We start from the raw sequence: 18,765 nt of genomic DNA on the forward strand, positions 1-18,765 counted from the left end.
CAGGAAAACCTCCCAGATAGTTTGCAAGTCTCTACCAGAGCGAGCAGAGACAGACAATCACTAACACTTACTGAAAATTCACATCTTAAAATAATATTTTGGTCTGTTGGTCCTGACCGTGGTCCGAGGAACCTTTCACACCTGTTATTTTGGTTCGGACTAAACTGAAAAGTCTGAAGGTCCGCACCAAACAAAGTAGGTGTGAAAGGGCCATCAATTATTTTTCAATCTAACAACACACAGCTAACCCTAACCAGCAACGAGGTATTAGTATGTATGGGACAAACATCCTCGGAGCCATACCTTCATGTGAATTCAAATGAAGTGTTTGGTGTCAGTGTGGAGGAAGACCAGCACTCGACTTCACAGAAATCATCTATTTTCTTATAAAACTTCTCTAATCCGCCTCTTTTTTCTTCACGGCTGAGGATGAATTGGAATTCTAAAAAGGAGGAAATCACCAGGGAAGAGAGAAGTTCAGGAAAGCAGGCATGGTGAAATCTTCCGCTGCTAAGCTGTCTGTCTCCAAGCCTGCAGCCCGCTGCTCACATGGCTGCCTCTGACAGCCCGACAGACTAAAACACTCGCTCCTCCTCCGTCTGGCGAGTGTTCTCGGATGAAGCATTTTTCCCAACTTTGATGTGTAGATGTAGTGTAAGCACTGCTTCCTGTTACTTCTGACTGAGTGTCAGGCAAATATATTGATGCTTAGGATGGGCTGAATTGCTCCACCAGCAACTGTATACACATGTGAGCGATAGATACCCCAAGCGTGGGAATGCTGCCATAGCTGGGGCGGAACACTGATGTTATTTTGTTAGCAGAAAATCAATACAGCAAAAAGGAAGAGAGCGGGGAGTGGGGAATGCAGTCTTGCAGTAAAAAGGTAGCTTGTCTTTAAAAAGTCAGGTCCATTCTTGCCCGGACATTGAAGTGCTGAGTGGGGTGGGCGGTGGCTCGAAGGGTGGGGATCAGCCTCAGCTCCCATTTGTCAAGGAGTGAGAGGGTTCCGGCACTGTATCCACGTCAGGACCGTTCCCCTGGGCATACACCACTTACACCTTACAGGGTTCTGTCAACTGTGAAAACAGAGGAGCCAACACCTTGTCCAGATCACATCATAGCGTTTGTCAGACAGCAACGCTTGGGAAAGGAAAAACTAAAGAGCCCAAAGGGACAGAGCTGACAGACATAGTGTGGGACACAACAACTTTTAATCCCAAAGAGCTACGGTTAAACAGGAACAAATATTCAAGTAGCATTATTGTAATATGAGCTCTATAGCATAAAGCAATAGCATTTAAAAATGTTTGTCATTCCATGTGATTATGGAGTTGTTTGCATGAATATTGACAGAAGTACAAATGTTACAAATTTGTTCCAGTCTAAGCACTGACTGCATGATAGTGACTCGTTATACGTGCAAAGTAAAAGCTACAATAACCACCTCGTTGTCGTCTGCCTCCACCAACCTGTGAGGTTGCAGTTGAAATTCATGTCTGTCCAAACTCACACATTTAACAAAGACTTTGAATGAATTTATATAAAGATATTATGGTATTTTTGTCACAATAAATGTATTAATCCTTTACTGTGTCGTGCAATCACAGTGACCATGATCTTTGACCTTTGAAGACCCCATTGTAATTGGTTCATCCTTGAGTCCAAGTGAAGGTTTGTTCATTCATTCATTCATCGTCTACCGCTTTATCCATTAAGGGTCGCGGGGGGTCGCTGGAGCCAATCCCAGCTAACATTGGGCGAGAGGCGGGGTTCACCCTGGACAGGTCGCCAGCCTATCGCAGGGCCACACACAGAGACGGACAACCATTCACTCTCACATTCACACCTACGGTCAATTTAGAGTCTCCAATGAACCTGACCCCATTCTACATGTCTTTGGAGTGTGGGAGGAAGCCGGAGAACCCGGAGAGAACCCACGCATACACGGGGAGAACATGCAAACTCCACACAGAAAGGCCCTGGTTGAACCGGGATTCGAACCCAGAACCAAGTGAAGGTTTGTGCCAAATTTAAATAAATCCCCTCAAAAGAAACTTGAGATGCCACGTTCCAAAGGTCAAAAGTATGTTTTGTGGAATCACAGCAATATTGACCTTTGACCTGATCCAATCAGTTTATGCTTGAGTGCAAGTGAACCTTTTGATGAAATCGCTTCATGGCAGTCTTGAGGTATCGCGTTAACATGCGTGGGACGGAGGAACAGACGGATAGACAACCTGAAAACACAATGCCTACAGCTACCACTGTCGCCAGTGCAGAGGCTATTCTGCATTTTACAATAACCTGTGTAAATGTAGGAAAAGTAGCTCAGATAATATAAACATTACATATACATACACATGCACATTATTTCTGCACAGACTGCGGCTAAATCCAGTGCTAAGAGAGATGTGAGTGATTTAGTTTTCCAACAGCTTGTCCCAAAGCGGGAGAATCTGACACTGAGATTTCACAAACTGCACATCTGAATTATTGAGTGTGTTTTTGCCTGAGTGGGAACCAAAATAGATGTTTTTAAATGTTGTAATTTCCATATAGCTGCAGGACAAACTGGCAAAACTATCCAGGATAGATTTTAGTCTGCGATGGGAGACTGTACGCACCATTTCTCATTTAGCAGTGAATTAAAGGGAAATACATAGATGTAATAAATAACACGTCGTCGATCAGATTTAAATGACATATTAAAATGTATATACTGCAGGCTTCTCAATTAAGTAGTAAGACTGGAAACTGAACAATGATAAATCAAACTGAGTGCCAGTGTTACATTACATTACATTAATTTACATACAAGTACATAACAATTGATCAAATAGGCAAAACGGCTCCAAGTGCCCCATTTTAGAACTATTATTTTTTTGTTGTTGTTGTAATGATTTATGGACTAAGGTGCCGTCTGAACAGGTGAGTTTTCATTTTGCAACGGAAAGTTTGCAGGGTTTCTGCCCTCTTGATGTCGATGGGGAGCTCGTTCCACCATTGTGGAACCAGGACAGCAAACAGACGGGATTTAGTTGAGCGGTGGCTGCCCATCCCTCGCAGTGAGGGCGTAGCAAGCCGCGTGGCAGCAGCTGAGCGTAGCGGGCGGGCTGGGGTGGAAGGTGTAAGTGGAAGGATTTAATATCAGTGGGATCGGCACTTTGTCCATAACATAAGTACAGTATCTACGGATAATCTGCTCTACCTTGTTATCAACTGTGTGATTGTATAATAGCACAACTACTCTAATGACTAATTGTTTTCATATTGAATGATAACAATTCATGGGAACAGCCCAAACGACCTATTATGAATCTATTAAGCTCTACAGTCCGGTGTCGTTATCACACTGTCAGCGTGCACATGCAATCCCCTGAATACACTTTCATTTATGTAATGAGACTGGCCATATTTGTGTTGCATCTGTTCACTGGTAATTCCTCAGCAGTGGGCTTGACGGCACATGGCAGAGGCCCACTGCTAGAGCCCCAGTGAGCACAGTGGAGTGTGATGCTGTTTGAAAAGTGCCGGTCGCTTGTACCCTGCTGTTAGTCAGGAGGTTAGAGTAAACAATGAAACGCTCCAGCTGCTACAGCATCTACAGTCGCCACCACAAAACAAAAAAAGCGAGGAATCCCCTGACAGTGAGTCACTGCCATTAGGCTTCTCCGCAGCGATGACCTTGCTAGGAAAAGCCCTCGGGGGAGCAATTCAATATTATTCACACTCGATCCTGATGTATAAATACAGAAAAATCTGTTCTGTCCACATGACACTCACACAAGGGAGATAAATCCTCCTGTTTTTTTGACAAGCCATGCTTTCACAGCATATTGCCTGCTCAGACAGGAGGTCTTGTGCTTGGTGAAGAGGTGGGAACAGAGAGGGATGACTCTGACCTCGTTTGAACAGCTCGCCATCTTGTCACGGACACTGAAGCAACATCAGAAGTACCAATTTCTTGCTGTAAGGAGTGCGAGTGAGGGAAGTCGCAGACGCATTGTCTATGCCAGGAGAGGGGGATTTGAACGTTTGTGTAATGGCGAATGTGGAAAAATAAAATCATATTTAGTGTTTTCACAGAAACATTTAAGAGGGGTACTGATCCTCTCATCTAACTTCTAGCTTAAAAAAGAATCCAAAAATTAGGAATGTTTCCAAAAATGTCAAACTATTGTTTGAAACAACATCAGAGATAACATAAGTTGTTTTACCTTGTCTCGGTAAAAATATCTCACATTTGATGAACCCAGCCAGGGATTGTCCGAGTCAGACGCGTTTAAACCAACAAGAACGTTTCTGGAATATTCTGTGGCATCCCTGTAGACGAGCATGCAATTTCAGCACGATCCACAATGTGTTTTCCGAATCACAATGGCACTTCAGGTGTTTGGCCTTATAGTACAAAGCTGGGTACAGGACTCTGTAAGTACTGTAAGTACTAGGAGAAAGATTTGGTCGTCTTTGCAGAAAGTACTGGTTATCAAGCTGCTATTTGTTCTGTTCTTACATGGCGTTCAGGGCTGTGCAGGGACATCTGCTACATCTAAGTGCATTGAGGGAAATAACTGTGTCTCAGCAGTTTACGACTGCATTGTACATACATGCTTTCCTGCTCACTCCAGTGACGATGCAGCACAAAAGTATATTAAAACGCCCAATTTGTGTACATATGGAACAGGGATTTTAGAAAGAGTGAAAATAAATCGTGAAAATCTTTACTTTTCTGAAGCTGTAGCCAACAAATGATTGGCTTCTAATTGAAAAATGAGTGATTGTTTAGCCACATGAGGCCAGAGGAAACAGTCACTGTGTATCAGTATGTGCTGTGAATTTCTGCTGTAAAAAAATCCTGTGTTTCTACTGCAATTGCCAATTTTAAAAAAAACTTGATCCTGATTCATCCCAAGATGCATTCAAATGCTCATTAAATCAAACATTTTAAACTCAACCAGTGAAAGGTAAAGACGGCTTTTCACAACATCTCTCCGTATAGATTCTTTCAGAGCTTCTTGAGCTACATTTGTCTTACCAGTATACTCTGGATCCACATGGGGAGGGTAGAAGCGGAAGTTGATGAAGAAGGGAATAGGCACTCCAAACTTGAACCACTCCACCACATAGGGGGGCTGCTGGCCATCCAGGGGAGGGGACACGTCACACCCCAGGATCACGCTCTCTCCGGCGCGTGCCGTCACAAACCGGGGCTCCTCTCTCACTGCGTGGGCACCTGGGGAGAAAGATGCTACTTTCACTTTCGACCAAGGAATTTTAATGTTCATCTCAATTGAGTCTCGAGTCTGACATGCAAGAGAACAAGGTGCAGGAAAAATTCTTCTGCACAGCATTCCTGCAGACAAAGCAGAAGAATGCAATTGCAGCCGAGTCATCCAAGACTAATTTACAAACAATAATTAGGTGACAATTAAAGAGGATTGACCGAAAGGTCGGAACGATTTTGCTCGAGATTCATTGAGAGCTCATGGCCCACAACAAGATCGCTGTGCAGACTCTCAATGGTCACCGTGCACATGGGTAAAAGCTCTCCCTTTCGTCAGCTTTCCCCGTGCCTCCGTCGTCATCTGTCACCTGCATCTGTCGGTGAGTGTTTCGTGGCCGTGCCATACTGTACAATAAATGAGCTGCCAAAGGGTTCCATTGATCATTGGCTGCTGCTCAGATGAGCCTTACTACTGTATGAGCACCACCAGGCCTGGCTTTTAGCCATGAATATCCAGGCACGCTGCCGAGCGTTGACCTATCAGATGACTGAAAGGTCGGCATACCTGCCTCAGCAAAACACTCACTCTGGCAATGGATTTTCTCCAGCTGCCACCCCTGCATTCATTGAACCGGCTGCATCTCCGCCGTCAGAGCAAGCATGACTGCCCGCCCCCACCCAGGGGGAAAATGCTTCAGGGATCAGGAGACATGCTGACGTTTCACTCCAGAGTAAAACCACCTGAATAACGTAACGCTTTCATTAGCACTATCATTTGCATTATCAGGGCAAATTTTTTTCGAGGAAGAACCAATGACGCTGGGACTTGGAGGTTTTCTGGGCTCAAACAGGTGATACCATTGCTTCATGTTCCACCGCCATCACTGTGGTGTGAAATGGAAAGTTCCTGACTGCAAGCACTATGACTTTTCAACTGTGCCCGATGAAATTAAAACCTAAATATTTTCACCCAGTTCTTCAGTCTGAAATATTCTTCAACTCCACCCCAAAAGACCATATGCACACTCACTTAGTGATTGTGCTCACCAGTTTAATCTGCATTATCCTGTGACTGAGTTAATCCACTTTATTCATTCCAACCAGCACAGATTCTGGCCTGAAACAGAGCAGATGTAATTCAATTACACTTTTTAAAAGTGGAGATGTGGTTAGACAGTTACATGCCTCAGTCCTGGAATCTGTTTTCTATTGTGCCTCCTTGGTGAGACGGTAAAAGCAGCTATGCTGTGCTACAAGATGTAAAAGCTCATAGGAGGCAAATTGACAAGCCACAAACAAAACTACAAGCACTAATTTGGAACTTCTAAATCACACCGATAATAAGGCAGCATTTTTCATTAGAATGAAACTGAGGGGAAGTCGGTGTTTGATGAAACACAGCGAAGCCTGACAAAATGCATGAAGAAGTGGGGAGTTGATTGTTGCTTGGAGCCTCCATCGGCATGACGCTGCCCCGCAAACTGAACAAACTATGACCTTTTAAAGCGCCTCTGCGGAAACCTGTCCCATCCAGTTATAAGCACAACAAAATCAGAAATCTGCTAAACTAATCCTTTCAGGCTTGCCAAAAGCCTGAAATTCACACCTGAGCACACTCCATTGCAACCTCATTTATAACACCTTTAAAAACGATTATAACAACCCCCTTCAACACCACATACATTTCAGGCATTTCACACTAAATTTTACATCCTGTTTAGAAACACATTTTTAAAATAATTATCATGGAATCCCAAAATGGGTGCTGTGAGTGTCAATCATAGTATCCACAGTCTAATGCATCGCCTATTTTATAAAACACCATGCTTTATTGAAGACTTGAAACTCGTTATTGAGACCATAAGCTCCTCGGGAAAATGTTTACTGACGTTATCAATCAGGTGAGAAAGGGGACAGAGGAGTCGCCCTCTGCTGGTCATTCCAGAGAATACAGGCTTCAGACTTGACAGACATTGGCTTCAGTTTCCAGACCTGGTGAAATGCGTCCATTTTTTTAATATACAGTCTTTGGTTATTTCTCAAAATGATTAACTATTTCTTCTGGCAGCTGCAGACAGAATATAGCTGTTTTCAGACATTAACTCCAGAAAATGTCCGGAAAATTGGCTCCGGAAATGTTCTTGAGTTTGCTTTTCACATATGATGAACGGGAGATTGTGGGCGGCTGTGGCTCAGGACGTAGAGTCGTTCGTCCACCAACCCGAAGTTTGGCGATCCCACCTCCTGCCAGTACACATGCCGTTGGGTCCTTGGGCAAGACACTTAACCCTAACTTGCCTCTGACGGCTCTTGAATGAGTATGAATGTGACAGAAAAATGCGTGGTAAATAGCAGCAATGTATGAATGCGTGTGAATGGGTGAATGTGACTTTCCTGTAAAGCGCTTTGGGTGGTCTATATGACTAGAAAAGCGCTATATAAGTATATATATATAATATATAGTCGATTTACCATTGTTCGAGTCCAACGCATTCACACTAACAGGAAGATGTGTGGCGTCTGGGTAGAGGACGCAGGAGGCAGGACATGACGACAGCGGAAAGCAGTGTTTCTGTTAACCGCCGTCAACGCTCACTCGCTGTGAATCTTCCGGCGATTATTCCTGCTATATTTTCATGTTGGCTCACTGGGACATTATCTAGAAATTTCACTAGGGGGCTGGCAAGGAACGTTCTGGAAAATGTCCAAAGCCACATTTGAGGACATATGCTCACATGCAGCCCCTCCGAAAATTTCAGGAAAATGTCTGGACTTCAGTGCATGCCTGAAAGCATTTTATGTTGGCGGGCCCTGGTGGAGGCCATATGCACCACCCAGTATGAAAAGGCTCACGTTTATTGAATATGCAATTATGCAAGTTTTACAGTGAGTCCAAGCAATAGAAAGGTTTGTCACTGTGAATAGAACTCAAAGATACACCTCCAGCCGCAATATGATCTGCGACAACCGAGTCTTGGACCCACGGTTGCAGATTTTCAGGACCTGGAGTGTTGGAAGACAAATTATAGCAGATACTTGCAGTGCCATTTGGTTTAACATTTACTATATGCAATCGAGCTCTTGTGCTCTATGGCTTTCAGCAGAAAAGGGTGAGCAGACTCCCATCCATAATGAAACACACTGGACACATTGTTTGGTTTGAGTAAGTAGAGTCACTTGACATGAAGCACAGGCTCAAACCCTTTGGCACAACAGTGCCTGCTGCTGAAATCTATTGTTTTCTCTGCAGACAGTTCAGGTTGCTGAAGTCTGGCGGCTCAGGTTTCTCCCTTCCATTATTTTGGACAGAGAAGAGACGTTTAAGATTGGATATAACATACTGGCGGGCTTATAATTCTCCAATTTCTTTATGAGGTCCTCATGAAGGGACAATCAGCACAAGCTTGGTCACCACTATTAAGTTTTTAATTTCCTTAATGGTGATGTGGGGTTTATGGGGGCTTACACAGGGGAACTATTGATGCTGTCAACAAAACACAAATGTGGTACAATCATCAAGCTTAATCTCTTCCAAATAATCAGTTCTATAGATGTACTGTAAAGGAATCAATACACTAAAAAGACGGTGGCAATTCACGATTGCTTTGGCACTGTAAACTTCAATTCAAGTGAGGTTGCAGAGTGAAGAGTGAAACTCCCCCAATACACAGAGGCAGAAATCTGTTGAGTAAGATCTACATAAATCAGACAGCTAATAAATCCAGGAGACCGATATGTTTTATGAATCTATCCCCGGCATATAGTTGACTTACTTCAATGTTCGTGTATTTATCCGACAGTCGCCTGTCAGATAAATCACCTATATGACAGGCTGTTCATATTCAGTCATTGTTGGGCAAAGGTCTAACAGCCAGTGTCACAACTTTAGTTAGTCAGAGTGAGAAACTGTAATGTTTTTATTATCGAATAACCTGCTGAATGTTTCAGTGTACAACTGACCCTTTGATCGTTTGGTCTATTGTGAAAAATACTTGCTTGGTTTGATTTGTGGGGGAATTGTTTTTTGTGTAACGGGAGTGGCCTGGAACTCCCGACATCCGGCATTGGAGACGGACGCACTAACAAGGAGGTTAAAGCCCATGGACTCTAGAATCTGTCGCTAGCACGTCTCTTAAGGCATGTGTTTTGTCCCCAGTGGGAATAGAAATAATTTAGCAGAGGCAGGGTTTTATAGACCAGAAATCCCACGCTTCTTCCCAGGTAAATTGTACCCTGAATACCTGTTACAACTACCTGAAGCTTTCAAAGAACTTATTTTGTCCAAACAACAAAACCAAACAAGTTCAGTTGAAAAGCCAAACTCCTTGAAATAAAGTTTTGACCGTTTCAGATTGTCTCCCTTGAAATTATTTTGGTGAAAAAGAGGTCAAACTAGTAGATTACTGAAAACTCTGAATTTAATTTTCCTCTTTTCACGACTGTCTTGCTTGGGAGACGGTCCGTCAAAAGATTTAATAGAGAGGCACAAAGAAAGTGGCTGTGTGTTACACTTAACTTAAAAGTATATTTGTAAAAACTAACTGGTTATTCGTCATCCTAACAGTTGTTACTCTTGCCGAACCAAAAAATCTTGTTTGAAAACACGTCAGATAAGGTGTAAATCTCACCTTTGCGTCACTAATGGGCTCAATGTTGGCATTCGTGGACATTGAAGGAAAAACAGCCACAACAACTGCAGTTTTCACCAAGCGTCAAGTGTTTTCCACCCTCTTGCCTCAGGGGGCTGTAATGAACTGGTTACAGCTTGGAACGGCACAAAGAGGTGTGATACTTACTTGGACACAAAGGTGAGATTTTCATTGTTGTACATTCAAACTTTTTCAGTTTCATAAGAGAAAAGACTTCAAGGTTGAAGACAAACGTCCAATGTTTTGGACTTCTTTAAACCCGAGCTCTCTTAGCAGAGACAGTCCAAGACGGGTTGAATCAAAGAATTTTCTTCTTCTCTTTTTACCTGTTCCATTAAGCGTCGTGTGGATGCTTCAGAATTAACGTGTGACCCATTTAAGTTTTCTTGACCTCACATGTTTGGGAAAACCAAACATAAGAACAAAGAGATTCTGGATCTGTGAAGCATGTTTGGTGTTTAGGTCTTAAAAATGACTTTATGATTGACCAAGGAATTATTTTTCTGTCAATTGGCTAATCAATTAATTAAATAACTTTGCAGCTGTAGTGATTTCTTTCTTTTGTAACCGCTCATTTTGTCAATAACTACAGTAATCTTTATTTATATATATTAATTCAAGCTGCATTTTACAGTTCTGTGATTAAAAAAAGAACTGAGTGAAACAGCCAAAGAAAATTGTTTAATGATAACAAAAATCATAAACCCATAAGGGACATCTTACCAGCACACGAATCATTGCAGCGGAACCACAGGGGCAAATTAAATCTGCAACAGATTTCAACTAGCAGCATTCTTCAAATGACAATGGCTTTTTCTTTTACAACACTGTTTTATGAGCAATGATCAGATTTGTGCAGTAAATAAACTCGCAATGCTATTTTGGGCAATAATCAGGCAGAGCAGAGCTGGTCCAATGTTTTGACAGTAATGATGTCCAATAACACACTGAACAATTTTAAGGAAAAATATGAAAACTGAGGGAGTTCAATGTGAGACAATTTTAGATGAGCAGTGCTTGGACTGTCTGGTCTCAAATCTAATATTTGCCTCGCGTTCGTGTTTGATTCATTGTATGAGCGAAGCACAGCCAATTGCTCACTGCAGCTGCAGATATTGCAAAGGGTGCATCGAGAGCTGTGTGTTTTACACCGCGGTGAGGATATGAGCACCACTTTATGCTGGACAGAGCTCGTGATGTGGAGGATGTAATGGAATCTAGTCTGGACGGAGGCTGGAGTGAGACTCAAGGACGTGCAGCCACTGGGCTGGATGGGCCACTGACACGGCGGTAATTGAATGCCAGTCTGCAAGTGCTGAAGGTCACATAAGAGAATGGTCGGTGTGTGTGTGTGTGTGTGTGTGTGTGTGTGTGTGTGAAACACATCAGTTTTAGCCTAGGTCCGTAAAATTCAAGTATACAACGGCAAAAGTACAACAGAATACAAAAACAGTACATGGCATATAAAGTGCATTTGCTCTGAAACGGAAATTACGGCATGAAGGGCAACACCTGCATTATTCTTCCTCTGTGGTTGTAGGAGCAACACATTTTGTTTCTATAGCCACAATTACAACCCTGCTTGATTTAGCTAAGTTATTGGATAGACAACAATGCTGGATTGCTTTTCAGAAAACTACTGTCATTGTAGGGACAAAAAAAATGAGCCACACAGCACACTGTTGAGACTTTGCTCTGAGTTTTTAGTCATTGGTGGTAGTAGTTACAAATGTCAGTGAGATTTCCCTGCTGCTGGTACAGAACACAGAAGTTTGGGTTTTACTTCAACTCTGTCTATCGACCTGCCCCACCTGGCAGTCAAGGTAGAAATTGAGCCGTCAAACTTATAGTCGCTGTGGGATTAAGTCGTTTTTTCTTCTTTTTTTTATTTTGGCAAACAGCCTTATCTTTGTTGGTATTTTTGCCATCTAGAGTGAGGCAATTAAAATACATTCACACACAGCTCAGAAGTTTGTAATTCAAACATAAAGGCCACAACTGGTTCAGTCAAAGTGTAAAGCCGCTCATTCAGCAAACATTTTGCACAATAGTCTGCAGAACAGAAGGTATATACTTTCCGGCATGGACCAAAGATGCTGACCAGTGTGGCACTCCGCAGACAACGACCTCAGCGTCTGCTGCTTTTACTTCTGTACAGGGACAATTCAAGATAGATTTGGTCACTTCATTATTTAGCTCTCTTTAATAGCAAAGGTCCCCTCGCAGACAAGCAATGCTCAGTCAGGGATGCAATGGATGTGCTGACACCTGCTCGAGCACACGGCGAGGACGGGGAGAGAGAGAGAGAGAGATGTGTGACATGGGCTTGGCTCGCCAAATAAGGCACAAAGGGTGAAGTAGCAGTGCACGGCTGCACTACCAGAGGTGCACATCACAGGGCATCTTTGCCAGAAGCTGTAAGTCACAGAAATGCCTCAGTCCAGCCGTGATTCAGTCATTTTTAAGACTCATATCATTTTTCTACATGAGTTTTTAAGGCTTTAGCAAAAGGTGTTTTAAAGTAATTACACTGGCATATTGCTGCTAATGGCAATGATTAGTGCTTATATGAGGCTTGTCTAATTACAAATGATTATGAGACAGAGTTTATTCAGGATCAATAAATCATATAAAACAGTCTGAGTGGAAAACACAGAGCAACACAGAGCTCCCGTGCTACATGTGAACTGCTCAGACATCCACACATCAGCTCCACATATCTCCCAATCAACAAACCCACTTCCATATAATTCCCATCCGCTGCCTCTCCCTCTCTCACACTCACTTCCTCTTTCTATGACTCACACAACCACACACACACTTGAGCTGCAGCTCCGAGCGTCATAAGAGTGCTCAGAGTGGATTCAACACTTATCTCTGGAAATACTTACTTCTTTGGCAGATGCATATGTGTATGTGTATGTGTGTGTGTGTGTGTGTGTGTGTGTGTCCCAAAAAAGAAGAAAAACACAACAGATTGAGATCCTTTCAGCTGCATGAAATGTGTTCCAGATTAAAGGTGGAGTTCGTCTGGTGAATGTGAAGATGAGAAGGTACTGATGAAGAATATATGATATCAGTGCATGGCACTGTAGCTGCTTAATTATACGCTATAAAATGATTTATGTCTCAGCATTGTTTTGTGTTTGTTTGCCTTATTGTCTTTTGTCCATTTTCAATTTCGAGTATCATGAAAAATAGTGAAAATCATTAGGGTTGTCAGGATTCATTTCAAATAAAAATATGATAGAATACAACAACCTCCTCCCTGTGTTAATGGAGGTAATTATATTTAAATATACTAGCACTGCAGCAATTAATTCAAAACTATTTTGATAATTGATTTGTCATGTGGGCTTTAACCAGTAGATTGGTGCCCTCCCAATTACTCCACTCCCTCCCAAAAAAATTTCCAACAAGTCCTCCTAACAATAAAATACTGTATGTCAACAAAGCATATTCTTCCAGCATCAAGTAAGATTCTCCTAAGGATTAGGTACGTTTGAGTTTAGGCAACTGAAACTGAGGGTTTGGGGAAAATCAAAATCGAATGTGATGATGAGAAGAAGAAGAAGAGTCCCTTTTCCATTTAACTTCCTGTGAAATGTATTTCCCATAAGTTACCTGGTATCTAGCTGTACACTTCAAGGATATTTCCAAGAGAGGCCCATGCAGTTTAGCATTTATTAAATGGGAAATGAGGAAAGTGTTTGGTAATTATCAAATGTATTAAATAAATAATGAGCAGGTAGCCTACTTTACACCTGTAGACACTGACATTTTCTTCATTTCCCTTATTATTACCATTACTATTATTATTAATATTATCATCATCATCATCATCATCGATATCCCTGTGATGATAAGAGAGATGATAATCTAATGCCTATGAAATTTAGTCCATCCAACCAGATCTGCATGATCTGAAAAACTGGCATTCCCAGAATGCTGCAGGGTTTGTTTGCAAGGAGACTCCACTGGGACTGGCCTGGGGGAGGATAGAGGAGAGGGCATCACCAGGAAGAGCTGGCACATGCCCAGTACTGAGAATCTGCCATCCGCCCGTTGAGCACAGACTCTCTCCTGAGCTCTTGACTAAGCTTTACTCTCATGATTTCAGTACGGGAGTGAAAAAAATGGACAAAAATGAGGGGGATCAGTCAGACTTTCTTTTTTCTAACACATAAATTTTCTAACACAAGAAAATTATTAATAAATATAAAAAATATAGCAATTACATCAGTTATTCAAATATAAGCCAACCTCGTCAGTGGGTCTTTCTGTATTTTAGTATTTTTACTTTTCATTCTTTATAATGTTTTGCTGCTAATATTTTTCCTTTTACTTGTATTGAAGTATTTTTAAATATCGGTATTGCTACTTTTACATGAGCAAAGGTCTAGCTAGGCTCTGAAAACTTAATCCAAAATAAAGAATAAATATATAAAACATTCACAGATGTTTTGATTAGTGTTCATGAACAAGCCAGTGCAGACAGCACAGCATTTATGACCACAATCTCTGAAACAACAAGATAGAAAAATTGCAACATATCAATTTCATAAACTTATAGAGCCAGAAAAATAATTAAAACAAACTACACCCATCATGTATTGTTTGATCTGTAATCATTCGCAGCTTTGATTGCTTTTAAATAAACTGACCCCACGTCTGCAGTCCTGCCCTGAACTCCACATTACCGGACTGATATACTGCCCAGGCTTGCAAGAGTTCTCAGGGGTAAGGAGACGTTTGATTCTTATAGATGTTGAAAGCCTACCAACTTGACATGATTTTACATGACATGATTTCTTTATATCAAACATATTTAAAAAAGAAAGTCCACCAAAACTTTTGATTGTTCTCAGTAAAAAAAACTTAATTTACTTTTTTTTTTTACTACCATTTTGAGAGGTTTGTAGGATTTTCAACCAATTTGGCAAAGCAGTCATAAAAAACATCAGCTAACAGGAAGCTTATGCTTAAAGAAATGTCACTCACTCGTACCCTCACTTGTACCTTCATATCATTAAAACTTTTTGAAAACACTGCATATGTCCGACCAATTAAAACACTGCTGTCAAAACATGGAATCGCAGCCGGTTTCAACAAAAACTGAAGCGAGCCCCACCTTTCTGAAACTTGACCCGCAGAGACAGGGTAGGGCTCTCAGACACGGCCTCAGCACCACGTGGGAGGCCTCAGATATGTGAGTGACAGTTTTGACACCTTCACGATTCCTGTCTGCTTCCATATATCACTCTCTTTGAAGAAACGTGTCTTCAGAAGAAACCCAGTGACAAGAACAAGTGCGCCAAGGCACGGTTCATGAGGGAGCTCCGGATCCTGTGAAACAACAAGGAGCCGTCTCCCAAGTAGGGAATTACAGATGAATACCATCTGGCCAAAAGCCAGCTCAACAAACGCTTAAAAAACACCAGGACCACAGAGGAGACTCGGTCTGCCATCAGTGAGCCGGGCTGAAAATAGTCCTTCAAATATACCACTCCTCACCACTTGCCAATGACATTTAATTACTTCTATATTGCCATCAGCGTCCCTGTTGCTTCACCTTGATTGGTTGCCAAGTCACCATTGACTTTGTTGAACTAACCTTGAGTCTCCCTGACCATATGCTGCCTCCCCAATGGGCACTTGGCACCAGAAAACTTCTTTGACCATCCATTTACTGTGACTGATTGTTCATACCTGAGCAATTCTGTGTACATCACTGACTTATGTGGTTATACTGGTTGTAAGAGGAGTTCGACAGTATACCGTAAGCTATTATTCTCACAATTGAATGTAATTGTATATTTATTAATATTGTAACGTTATTAATTCATAAAGTTGTGTGCCACGATGTAGTCCTACAGGAATGTGGGCCTGACTGTATTTGATTGGCACCTTGCTAGCTGACATTGCATTACTATACATAAAAGCTGAGCAATGTTTTGTTTTTGTTTTTTTGAATGAATAAAGGTGAATTTGTAAATGGGGGTATACAATCAACACAGACTCTGGGCTTTTATGTCAGGATTATGTTCGCTGACTTAACATTCTACTTCAAACACCATCTTACCAGTCACTTTACAAAAAACAATCCCAGCTAATTCTCACCCGATAACTGGGTTGGTGGCTTTTAGTTTCTCCCTCAGATGAAAACGATATGAAGCAGTTTATGTTTTAAAGTAAATAACAAATGCCTTGCCTTTTTGTTTAACAATATTATCAAAACTTCTAAATTTGTCTTTTCTGTCTAAAGGATTCATCAACGCCACACTGCAGTATTATTGGAATGTGTGTCTTTCCACGTTGTTTGTTCCATTTACGCCTGTGTGCCTAACAAAAACTACTCCTATTTGCAGGTGATGCTACATTCATTGCTATACCACAACCTTAAAGTCAGGGTAAGAACAGCAAGACATGCATCCCATTGTGTAATGGCACAAAAAAAACTGGCATATGGTGCCTGTATATTGTTTTACTTTGCAGGCCTGTGTGAAATATTATCGTGAAGTTTGTGTCCTTTTTGTGTTTTTCTACAGGATATTAAAGCATTTCATGTATTCATTTTGCTGTAGATTGGTTCTTGGTTTATGTCTAACACTAAGCAATGTGCAAATAGAACAAAAAACAATGAGAAAGGAGCCAAATCTCAGCTCAACTGTTCTGCCCTAAGCCTACTTTTCTTTTGTTTGCTTTGGCACATATTAGTTTTTAACCATCTGTTTTCATTCATGTTGGTAGGTACACGGAAATCTGACATGCACCTTCTATGTATTAATGGGAGAAAGTTAATGAAATACATCAAATCACATTACTTAAAAGTTTGTTTTCTTTTGGGTGGACTGGTGTCAGGGGTGGACAACCACTGTGCTAGTATTTGGCTATATCCAATCCAACAGGACAAGATCAGAGGGCAGCTGCTAACTCAGTTAACATCACTCGCCTTTGGTGTCCTTTCTTTGGCAGGTTCGTACCAGAGTAAGCAGCTGGACACTTACTACCTTTACTTAAAGGAATAGTTGAACATTTTATGTCATAATCTTATTTAACCAAAGTGAAAAAATACAAGGGCTTTGGCTTGAAAGAGTGACTTCCTGGAGGCTTGTCAAACTACATACACTTTCAGTAGACTGTATCTGAATGTTTTTTAGACACTGACATATTTTCTAGTTTACTTTATTTATTTTGTACTTTACACATGCTGCATCAGACAATGATCAGACACTAAATCCTGGGACAGTGCAATGGAAGAAGAAACCATTGCAGCTCTTATTCTTTATACCGTATGTTGTCATGTGTGACCCTCTGGTGCAGCCTGTAATTCTAAAGTAAATCACCTTCAGTGCGGTGCCGATATCAGACAACACCTTTGAATCGATATCATCGAGTCACATTTATGCCTCCATTAAATGGAGAGAATTTGTGCTCTAAGCAATGACATCACCGAGAGGCTCTCTGTTCCTAAATCAAGTGGGGATTTTTTTTCTCCACTATGTTATTAGCAGAGATTGTGCTCATCTTCAATCGGTCTGTCATCACAGGAGAAGCCAGACCTGTGAGCAGACCAGTTCTGACTGGGTATGAGGGGTCGTTGGGATCAGTTACCAGACGACAGCTTGGCACTTGTCTCCCTCATCTGGACATAAGTGGAAGAGCAAGGTTAAGTAAGTACATGGGTCAATGCAGAGTGCTCGGGAGAAGAAGGGAAAAAAAAATGAACAAAAGGGATATTGTGCAGTTTGTAGCTCCAGGAATAACTAGTTTTATGAAGCACTTGGATCTGCACCAGACGAACCTGGCAGCTTATATGTGCTCAGTGGATCACACACACACACACACACACACACACACACAGCAGTGTGACCCCATGCATGTGCCATGTGGAATCCAGCACACATGAATCCCATGCATGCGGCGACGGGCTCCATCCGATTCAGGAGTGCATTTTATCTGACATGTGATGCATTATTTAGCTACTTTTCCATCTTGAGGGCTGAGCCGGTCACACCCCTCTCTGGAGAACACAAATGGGACTGCTGGCCATGATACAATGCACACATCTCCCCCCCCCTCCCCCTCGGCAGCGGGGACGTTATCTTCTCCAATTCTCTCTCGTTGTTCGATCGCACAGACGGTTCTCACGTGAATCACAATACAGGCCCACGGCCCCACCGACGTGTCACTCAAGCTATCTGTGCCGTGGCCAGTCACCGTGGACACGCGTAATTCGTCGCCAGCGTGTGAATTACCCCACCGCCCGATATCATCGTGCACACTCACCAGGCCCCTTCTTGGAGAAACACGACAGACCAGGGGATGAACTTTCACGTGACATACGAGGCAGCCTGTGCAGCCGTCCGTTAGAATGAAACGGCACCACAGTCCACGTCCACGTCCATGCGACTACAACAAGCGGCACCGAGCGCACGGCAGAACCCCTATGCGATGTATATGTGTACTGCACTTCAACTCACCTTGAGCGGCCGTTCCTCTGGTGCTGAATACACTTGCTATCAGAGTGGCCACATACCAAATCATAGTACTATTGCCGACCAGCTATTACCACGCAAAGTGCCCCGTTCAGCCAATCTCTCATATTCGACCTTGCGCCTCGCGGTCTCTTCAGCACGAGCCCCTTCTCATGTCCTGCTCTCTTTCCGCGTGGCGTTTTCCTTCATTCCCTTCCCTCCCCCGTCCTTCCATCCGCATCCTCTCCCGGAGAGACAGAGCACCTGCACCGCCGCGCTTGTAGTAGACGGAGCCGTTTTACGAGCGCATAGTGAAGCCGAGTGTGAGAATGCGGCCGCGGGTCCGCCTCCGCGCTCATCGGATTGGCTGCGGCTGGAGGCTTTGGGGCGTGTATTGGTCCTCCGCACGCCC

At 42.5% G+C, this 18,765-nt stretch overlaps 1 protein-coding gene across 3 annotated transcripts in view; it reads right to left on the reverse strand.

The window, feature by feature from the left end:
• The window catches only part of igsf9ba (immunoglobulin superfamily, member 9Ba), a 54,836-nt gene extending 36,071 nt beyond the window's left edge, over positions 1-18,765 (reverse strand). The window contains exons 1-2 of one of the 3 annotated variants that reach the window (XM_035623379.2): positions 18,360-18,763; positions 5,039-5,236 (exon numbers count right to left, since the gene is read on the reverse strand). In XM_035623379.2, coding sequence (XP_035479272.1) covers positions 5,039-5,236; positions 18,360-18,423 — 262 coding nt within the window. In that variant the 5' untranslated portion in view covers positions 18,424-18,763. Of the gene's footprint in view, positions 1-5,038; positions 5,237-18,359 lie in introns of all 3 variants that reach the window. The other 2 variants (XM_035623380.2, XM_035623381.2) reach the window with 2 other exon arrangements.

The sequence above is a fragment of the Scophthalmus maximus genome, chromosome 11 (assembly GCF_022379125.1).
Source record: "Scophthalmus maximus strain ysfricsl-2021 chromosome 11, ASM2237912v1, whole genome shotgun sequence".
Lineage (NCBI taxonomy): Eukaryota > Metazoa > Chordata > Actinopteri > Pleuronectiformes > Scophthalmidae > Scophthalmus > Scophthalmus maximus.